This window comes from Lampris incognitus, chromosome 13, assembly GCF_029633865.1.
Source record: "Lampris incognitus isolate fLamInc1 chromosome 13, fLamInc1.hap2, whole genome shotgun sequence".
Classification (NCBI taxonomy): domain Eukaryota; kingdom Metazoa; phylum Chordata; class Actinopteri; order Lampriformes; family Lampridae; genus Lampris; species Lampris incognitus.
Genome location: NC_079223.1, coordinates 37,389,699 through 37,399,404, shown reverse-complemented (window position 1 = coordinate 37,399,404; position 9,706 = coordinate 37,389,699). Strand labels below are relative to the sequence as shown.

Below are 9,706 nucleotides of genomic sequence, written 5' to 3'. Positions count from 1 at the left end.
GGCAATGGCCTCAGGTGGTTTTAATGTTTTGGCTATTCGGTGTCCGCCACACCTCGGAACTAAATGACGTTCCTCTGTACAAGTCGGGAATTGTTACGAACGGACCCACGTGTGGTTGAAGCGCATGCGCAGAGTCCGGGGCAATTACTAAAATGATTTTGTAGCGTTGACCCCTCAGTCACCGTCTCTGTTGTAAAATGGGTGAAGAAGAGAACGTAAACCGCGATAAGGTACGTTTTTTATTGCCTTTCATATGTTGCATGTGCAGTTCTTAAATTTTAGCTATATGCTAGCTTCCAGTTTTCAGAAGGTCATCCTTCGTGTTCAACGAATGTTAAGACCTCAACTGTCTGTCGGGATTTTTCTGTTGGTTGATCATGGGAGCTCTTAGCGAGGCAAACATTATTAAACGATTCTTATCGATGTACGGTTTTCCGTTTACCACTCGGCTCATTCAGTTATTCATTCATTTGTGTAATCTGTCTTCTGCTTGCCCTCAGGGGTTTAGACTGCTTGGCCTTGTAGATGTCCAGAATACTCCTTGCGCCAGAGAAGCCATCCTACATGGAGCCGGGGGCTCGGTAGCCGCTGGTTTGCTACACTTTTTGGCCACCAGTGAGTTTGAGTTTGAACAGGACACTGGTAGTGATCTGGCGTCACGTTAACTAGATTTTCTTTTTGATCTGCCGTAGTAAATCACATATCAGCAGGGTGACCTACTTCCTCAACATTGTCTAGATTAGCGCAGAGATTAAAGAAGACTCATTATTCATCACGGCATGTGACATAATACCTCAACACAGATTATTTTGGGACATCGGGTGCTGGTTCTGTAGATGTCCTCCTCAGAGATTTTGGCTTACATGAAGAACACCCACATGGATTTTAAAAATGTTACCCCAAATTAGGTATCTTTTTATGAGGGATCATACTTTTAATTATTTCAAAGCCATAATCCCTGCCACAGTACAGGAAATGTGCTGGTGTGAATGCTGAAATGGATTTGTTCACAGCTGCCATTTCTTTGGTCATCCGCAGGTCGAGTGAAGCGGTCCTTTGACATTGGATTTGCGGGTTTTATGATTACAACACTGGGATCATGGTAGGTCTTCCAACTGATGCACAGTAAAGAAAATCTATTGGAAGCTTGCATGAATTTCAACCAATAAAACACTGCTGTGCATAGTATGCGTAGTGAGCCAGAGTCAAGTATGCATCTCAGAAGTTAGTGGACCAAACCAGGGCTAAAATGCAAGTGAATACTGGACATGCATTCGATGGGGGGGGCAAGCACCAAAAGCTGAAAAAATGGATAGTGAGCACGCACTCTTTGTTACAGTTCAGACACCATAGGGACAGGACAGGACGGGAGGGGTGGGGAGTGGCTCAGCTGTGTGTTAGTTTTGGTCTCACTAAATTCCAAAGGTTTCAGAACAGCCTCATTAATATAGCATCAACAAAAAGTGGCAGCAAACCCCATTCCTATCCCTAACATTAACCCTCCACCTGTGATGCTGTTCTGAAACCTGTGGAATTAAGTGAGACTGTTTTGGAAGCTCTTTAGCCCTGTCTTCTCTCTAATGGTCAGAAATTGCTTGATGCAGCTTTAATAAATATGACAAACATTGGGCTTTTGATTTTTTTTTAATGGTATTGCACTGTAATGGTTATAATCATGACTGTCAATATTGATTTACAGTCTTGGCGATTTGACCATTTTTATGCATCTTGAAAATTTTCAGTGTCTTGAATATTTTCAAACACAGCTGGTATTCTAAATGAAATGTTTCCATTTTTCTGATCTCTAATTTTCCAGACTTAAAATATTTTTCTTCCATAATATGGCTTGTATGGAGAACATTGAGTAAATTTCCTTGCAGTTGCCAACTTGTAATATTTCTAATTATACAAATGCGATTTTTTTTTTCCATACATGATCCTGCCTAAGTAAATTGTCAACCCTAACTCAATTTTTAACAATTTTTGTCTGCTTTTTGAAAAAAAAAATGTCCTTTTATGTTTCCAAGCATCAACAAATCTATCACTGCTGCTGAATTTTAAACAGCAGCTAGTATCTCCATCTGAACCATCCTCACTGTTTGTGTGTTCCCAGGTTCTACTGTCGAATAAAAAATTCAAAAATCCGTGTCCAGCAGAGGATGATCAAGGAAGGCATCAAGAATAAGATTATTTATGAAGGAACCAGCCATGACCCTGTCGGCAAACCACCAGGCCTGTCGTGACTGTTGCAATGGTCCGGCAGTCAAATTCTTCCCCCATCCTCCTCTTCGTGGTTAGCAGGAACTGCTTACATCACAGGAGACTGTCTCTAGGTTAAATCAAAGACCCCAAAAAATTCATTTAAATCAAGGTAAAGACACTGAGGTTGCAGAGGCTGAACTTGCCTTTCTGGGATAAGAGGCAGCAGTTACTTCAGAGTGGGATGGGTGATTTAAGATGGCTTCCAACACCAGGTAGGAAGCCATCTTAAACAGCTGTTGCTGTGTAGAGGATGGATGAAAAACAAGTTGTAGAATTGAGAAAATCTTTTAAAATCATTTAAGTGAAGCAAAATCCCAACATCAGGTCAGGCCCCTAATACATTTATGTTGTTTTACTTTGTAAAAGCGTATGCTGTTCCCAGTATATATTTTCTATGCATTGGTACATAATTTTATCCATTCTGGTTTTTGATTGAATTTGCTCATACTGCTTTGATATTTCAAACCTCTTAAACACTTAAAAATGTACTAATTGTAAAGCAGTTTATACATTAAAGAGGTTTAATATGTTATACACTGAGATGAATGCTTTTTTTGTGTCCTTCCTACACTATTATTTTTGAGGATGCAGTTAAATCAACGAGTACACAAAAAATACACATTACTAGTGGGACAGTATTAGCTTCTGGACAAAAATCATTTCTTATGTAGCTCTACCACCCCATAATCTGTGGTGCAGGCATGTCAGCCTGGATAAATAACCTGATCAAATTCAGCGGAGTTCTTGTCTCAAGACGAAATCAGTGTCAGTGATCATTCCATCCTCTGCTCAGATTGACTGCATTTTTCTCATCTTACATGATCGAAAACTTAAGAGTCAGAGGAATTAATTTCAAAATGGCACTTGTTCCCACAAATTAGCTTAAAGCTATCAGATATAGAACATATTTGGATAGACCTGTCATGTTAAATCCAGTGCTATGCCTTATCAGTGTAGGGCAATAGAGGGGAGGAAACCTTAGTTGAAGAATTTGAACTGCTTTGGTAAATGTTCATTCATTAGTCTCATTTGATTTCTCAAATTTTAGTTTAAAGAAACGGTAGTCCTCATTCAGTTTAATAAGATACAGGACTACTGTTTCATTAAAGTAACTTTTACAATAAAAATGGTCTAAAACTGCATGGCAGGTCATCTCCACATTATACCTGATGTGTGATATATCTATTTAAAAGCCTACTGAATGTGTGGTGAGTAAATTAATAACTGACCTGATAGTTGGTGTGTTGAGTCAGAAGTAGTTCAGTCAATCCTGGTCTGGGACCAGGATTAGTGCACTTCACACAGACTCAAACAGGTCAATATACTTGACATATCAACACTTACTGCTGTTATTCACTGATAATGGAGGATGAATGAATGGTTAGTCTCAAGTCCATGCTGACCTGTGGCGGGTAGACAGGTGTGGCATTTTAATGAAAGGCGCCTGGTACTTCCACCACAATGGGGCCCCAAGTCTCTAGCCGGACTCTTCTGTAGTTGCCTGGTGGTGGAACAAGTTGCCAAACGCCATTCGATCCGCTAAGTCCCTCTCCATCTTTAAAAAGAAGCTAAAGACCCAGCTCTTCCATAAACACCTCTACACCTGATGGTATTAATACATAAAAAAATTATTTTTGCTTCCATGCACCCTATGCATTGCCTTTGTGCACTGCCTGTTGACACCAATGTTATCGGACTTGAACCTAGTTTTTTGGCACTTACTTGTGTTGTTGCCTCCTCACTAGATCCTTGCTTGTGTTGTATTAACTCTCAGGTGGATGTCGCTTTGGATAAAAGTATCTGCTAAATGAAATTGTACCATTGTAACACTTCAGGTCAAATGATTCAAAAAAGTACAACTTACAGTTTAATTCTAAACTGGGATCCCCACCATTTAACAAAGCTGACAAAGCTGGCCGTACTAAATTGTTCCAAGATATGAATGTGTGTGTTGGGCCTGGTGGCCTGTCCAGGGTGTCTCCCCGCCTGTCGCTCAATGACTGCTGGAATAGGCTCCAGCATCCCCGTGACCCTGAGAGCAGGATAAGCGGTTCAGATAATGGATGGATGGATGGATAGACAGCGACAGTAAAGAGGCAGACAGGGAATTGGAGAGAGAGAGAGAGAGGGGTATGACATGCAACAAAGGTTGCTGGCAGGAATTGAACCAGCAACGGTTGCAACTATGTGGTATGTGGTGTATCCATTCGGCTATGGAGGCTTCCCCTACTGAGTATATTTTTAACACTTTTTCTATGATAAAAGGGACAATGACACTTTCATATTGAGGTGAAGTTTTGGTGGTTCAACCTGCTAGGCCTAATTCATCCCATGTTGGAAGGACCTTATTGTAAGTTTTCCCTTCTGCCCTCCCAAGTCAATAAATGCAAAAGTGCCATAAAACACTGTTTATAATGTAGTATTCGAGAGGATTTAGTCATTAATCAAATTATTTAGCATTCGATGTGGTTGGACAATAGCTTATTTAACAAGGACATACTGGGGAAGCAGGTAGATGTGCTGAATAAGATTAGTCAACTTTTCACCAGAAGGCCTTAGTTGAAGCTGCCAAGATGGGGAGCATCTGCTTTACTGAACCATTGCAAGTCGGGTTGCAAAGGGTTGGAAAATTTGTTAAATTCCCATTTTTTCCTGTTTTCCTATGGTAAATGTTCATTCATTGTTCTCAACACGTTTGTAATATGTACAAGTACTGTAAATATGTGTATAAAATAATAATAAATTAAACTTGTATAGCGCTTTTCTAACACTCAAAGTCGCTTTACAATAAACAGGGTGAAACAAGACAACAGATAAACATCACACAGACATACAGGGGTGGATGGGAAGGGGGGTTATGAGAGGGAGAAGCGGCAGCCACACACGATGCCAGCAGTACCCTTAGACTTGGACAGATACAAAAGGGAAAGAAAAACAAACATCATAAATCACATAAATCACAGGTGAAGTCTGAAGAGGTGAGTCCTGATTAATGACTTGAATGTGGACAGAGCGCAGCAGTGTCTGATGTGCTTGGGGAGGTAGTTGAGGGAGGGAGCAGGTCGAGTGCTTGGTCCTTTGTCTGCCTCAGATTAGGCGTGGAGGAGAGGACGGGGGGCACGAGAAGGCAATGGAGAAGAGGTGTGTCTTGAGACGGGATTGGAAGAGTGTGAAGGATTCTGAGTCTAATGATTTGTGGGAGTGAGTTCCAGAGCCTGGGAGCTGCCCTGGAGAAGGCTCGGTCACCAAAGCCGCGGAGTTTGGACCTGGGGGTAGAGAGAAGGGAGGCTGAGGTGGATCTGAGGGACCGAGAGGGTTGGTAAGGGGAGAGGAGGTCGGTGAGGTATGGGGGAGCCAGTTTGTGAAGGGCTTTATAAGTAAGAACCAGGATTTTGTAATTGATCCGGTGGGAGATGGGTAGCCAGTGGAGGTATTTTAGGACTGGGGTGATGTGGTGCCAGGATTTGGTGAAAGTTAAAAGTCGGGTGGATGCGTTCTGGACCAATTGGAGTCTCTTGATAGAACCAGCACTGATGCCATAGAGGAGTGAGTTGCAGTAACCAAGGCGGGAGGAGATGAAGGCATAGATTAGTATCTCAGCAGCAAGGTGTGTGAGAGAGGGTCTTATTTTTGCAATGTTGCGAAGGTGGTAGAAAGAGGATTTGACCATTTGGCAGCTATGTGGCTCAAGGGAGAGGGTGGGATCAAGGTTGCGTGCCTGGGAGGAAGGGGAGACAGTAGTGCCATCGGTGGTGAGAGTAAGGTTGTTGATTTGGCTGAGAGTGGACTTGGAGCAAATTAAGAGGAGTTCAGTTTTGTCACTGTTGAGTTTGAGATTTTGCTGCATCCAGACTTTAATTGCAGACAGACAGGAGTCGATGTGAGAGGGGTGGATTGTGAGGGCATTTGGTGCTGAGGTATATCTGAGTGTCATCAGCATAACAGTGGAAGTCCAGGTTGAAATGGCGGAGAATCTGACCAAGAGGGAGGATGTAGATGATGAAAAGGAGTGGGCTGAGTACAGACCCTTGGAGAACACCTTGTGTGACTGTGGATGGAACAGAGGAGTGGTTGTGAAGTGAGATGAAGTGTGACCTGTTGGAGAGGTAGGACTGGAGCCAGCTGAGTACGGTGCCTTCAATACCGACATCTTTCAATCTGGTGAGCAGGATGCTGTGGCTCACAGTATCAAAGGCTGCACTCAGGTCGAGGAGGATGAGGATGTTAAGGGCTCCGGTATCAGCAGAGGTGAGGAGGTCATTGAGTACTTTAAGGAGTGCAGTTTCAGTGCTGTGGAGTGGGGGGAAACCGGACTGGAGGGGTTCGAGTAGGTTTCTGGAGTGTAGGTAGAATGAGGTTATGCGCATCACAAACTGGTATTTCTCTCCCATTTCACACGACTGCTGTATGAGTGAATCCTCACCTTCACAGTTGGAAGTGTGCCTACAAATATTTTTGAACAGCTGTATTTATTGTTTGCAGTTTTCAATTGTAAAAATTTTAGTTTAAAGAAACGGTAGTCCTCATTCAGTTTAATAAGATACAGGACTACTGTTTCATTAAAGTAACTTTTACAATGAAAATGGTCTAAAACTGCATGGCGGGTCATCTCCACATTATACCTGATGTGTGATATATCTATTTAAAAGCCTACTGAATGTGTGGTGAGTAAATTAATAACTGACCTGATAGTTGGTGTGTTGAGTCAGAAGTAGTTCAGTCAATCCTGGTCTGGGACCAGGATTAGTGCACTTCACACAGACTCAAATAGGTCAATATATTGGACATATCAACACTTACTGCTGTTATTCACTGATAACAGAGCATGAATGAATGGTTAGTCCCAAGTCCATGCTGACCTGTGGTGGGTAGACAGGTGGGGCATTTCAATGAAAGGCGCCTGGCACTTCTGCCACAGCGGGGCCCTAAGTCTCTAGCCAGACTCTTCTGTCGTTCCCCAGAGGTGGAACGAGTTACCAAACGCCATTCGATCCACTGAGTCTCTCTCCATCTTTAAGAAGAAGCTAAAGACCCAGCTCTTTCATGAACACCTCCAAACCTGATGGTATTAGTATAAAAAAAAAGTTTGCTTCTATCCACCACCTTTGTGCACTGCCTGTTGACACCCATGTCCTGTCGGACTCAAACGTAGTTTTTTGGCACTTACTTGTGTTGTTGTCCCCTGACTCAATCGTGTTGTATTAACTCTCAGATGTACGTCGGTCGCTTTGGATAAAAGCATCTGCTAAATGAAATTGTAACATTATAACATTGTAACACTTCAGGTCAAATGATTCAAAAATTCTAAACAGATCTCCACCATTTAACAAAGTTGACAAAATGATTAAATGTGGGAGCTCATTTTTGAATTTTACGCAGCGTATTTTTTTTTTACCTTTATCAGGGCTGGCATGGTGGTGCAGTGGTCGCGTCATAGCAAGAAGGTCCTGGGTTATAACCCCGGGGTTGTCCAACCTTGGGGATCAGCCCAGATTGTCCTCTGTATGGAGTTTGCATGTTCTCCCCGTCTGTGTGGGTTCCCTCTGGGTGCTGCGGTTTCCTCCCACAGTCCAGACATGTAGTAGGTCAGGTGAATCAGCCATATTAAAGTCCCTAGGTGTGACTGTGTCGGCCCTGTGATGGACTGGCGGACTGTCCAGGGTGTCTCCCCACCTGCTGCCCAATGACTGCTGAGATAGGCTCCAGCATCCCGCGACCCCAATTGGGATAAGTGGCTTGGATAATGGATGGATGGATGGATAAAATGCTGTTATGCCCTTGTGTTTTCTATGTGCTCATCCGAGCAATTCAAATTTATTTTATGTGCAAACCTATTTGGTGAACAGTAAAACTAAGTTGCAATAATGTCCTAGGACAATTGTGACTGCCAGACAGACCAGTTATGGATGAGATGGCATTTAAAATGTGACGTCTGTTAACATGCGGTTACTTTGACTTGGATTACTAGTCCTATAGAAGCGCAATGCCGACACTGCCATAAGCCCCCACATCAAGTGATTATCTAGTTGACAATTATTTTTATACGCCATAGCTAATTAGAATCCATGTTATCAACCTTGGATTGCTCGGATTGCCCTGGATTGCTGATATAGTTTTTGATAACAGGGATATTGCCGTGGTCCATTTGTGCTTTCTGCTATGAAGTTCATCACCAACGTTCTCTAGCTTCCTGACTGCAGTAAAACATAGTGAGGCAAGAGTAACCACATTCTCTGTTCAGTTAGACCCACAAATTAGCAGGACTGAGGTGGTCTGTATCTGCACGTGGACAAAGACTGGACAGAGACTACAGTGGACATTTTATAGAAAGGGCCCTCTAAGCAACAATGTAGAATGACTATTTACATGTGACATGCAGTCAGGTCATGTGAAATGCTGCTGAACAATTGCTTTTGTTACTTTGCACAGGCTTTGCCAAAATGTTAGCAGGTCTATCTCTGTTCCTCCGGGGAGGAGTAATTTATTTACTTGGCAAACCGATATTGCAAGGACGTATCGTAATGACTGATAGGACCAATGTCATTATCTAACGTCTAACATTTATCTAACCTTAAAATGACCGATGTGACAGAGAAGTACTAGGGAAAGGAAATGAGTGGACAAAGACAAGCGGAAATCTTTTCTCCCTCCATTTTTTAATAGCGTGAGTACAGTTACAATCTTCAGATTTCTGTAGTGCTTCTACCTATCTGTTTCTCCAACACCCTGAGTAAACAATAATTGGATTAACTGTTGTTCTGCATATAAAAGAGCCCATCCCTGGTGTGTTTGCATAGTTGTGCCGGTGTATTCATTCAGTATGAGTGGTACAGCGACACAGCAAGAACACTACCACCGTTCCCACAGAAAATAGAAAATTCATTTAGAAGCATGATTTCGCTTAATGTCTCTTGATCATGTAATCGCATCTAATCCTGAGAGTTAGAAGTGATTTATTAGCATGGGCCGTCCACTCACCATTATACTTTTGTTTTTTAAATTTAACCAGACAGAAGCAAAGCTGAGACAGACAGTAGGGGGAGACATAGGAGAGAGAGATCTTGTTGGGATTTGACCCGAGACCAGCAGGGACACACATGCGACTCAGGAGACAGCGAATATAACTGCTTGACCATCTCTGGGCACAGGAGTCTTTTTTTATGAGGTTGAAAAAAAACATACCTATGGTAAAATGTTCCTTCACCCTCAGTAAATGCTTCTAGAGAACCAAGACTTTGATCATCAGGAGAAAAAAATGGATATGATACCAAAATTGAAATTCCTAAATTGTAACTGAAAAATGGCAGAGGATAAAGCATGGCTCTGTGCATAGAGGACATAGCTTTGAATTCCTAAATTAACATTTGGTAATAACTACTTTTTTTTGTTTTTTTTGTATTTAAGCAGTACATAAAAGTGTACAAAAAAATGCTCTTTAAAGTGC

At 42.2% G+C, this 9,706-nt stretch overlaps 1 protein-coding gene across 1 annotated transcript; it reads left to right on the top strand.

Moving 5' to 3' along the window:
- The first annotated feature begins 109 nt into the window (after window positions 1–109).
- On the top strand, window positions 110–2,798 carry LOC130122928 (cytochrome c oxidase assembly protein COX20, mitochondrial). Its single transcript, XM_056292005.1, has 4 exons — window positions 110–230; window positions 501–615; window positions 1,039–1,102; window positions 2,114–2,798. The coding sequence occupies exons 1-4, from the start codon at window positions 198–200 to the stop codon at window positions 2,241–2,243; spliced, it is 342 nt and encodes a 113-aa protein (XP_056147980.1). The 5' UTR covers window positions 110–197; the 3' UTR covers window positions 2,244–2,798.
- Window positions 2,799–9,706: the final 6,908 nt, after the last annotated feature.

Excerpts from the sequence above, each read along its gene's own strand:
- LOC130122928 (XM_056292005.1), top strand. The coding sequence starts at position 198 with ATGGGTGAAGAAGAGAACGTAAACCGCGATAAG. Across the intron at positions 231-500 it reads AGAACGTAAACCGCGATAAG|GGGTTTAGACTGCTTGGCCT; the intron begins GTACGTTTTTTA and ends GCTTGCCCTCAG. Across the intron at positions 1,103-2,113 it reads ATTACAACACTGGGATCATG|GTTCTACTGTCGAATAAAAA; the intron begins GTAGGTCTTCCA and ends GTGTGTTCCCAG.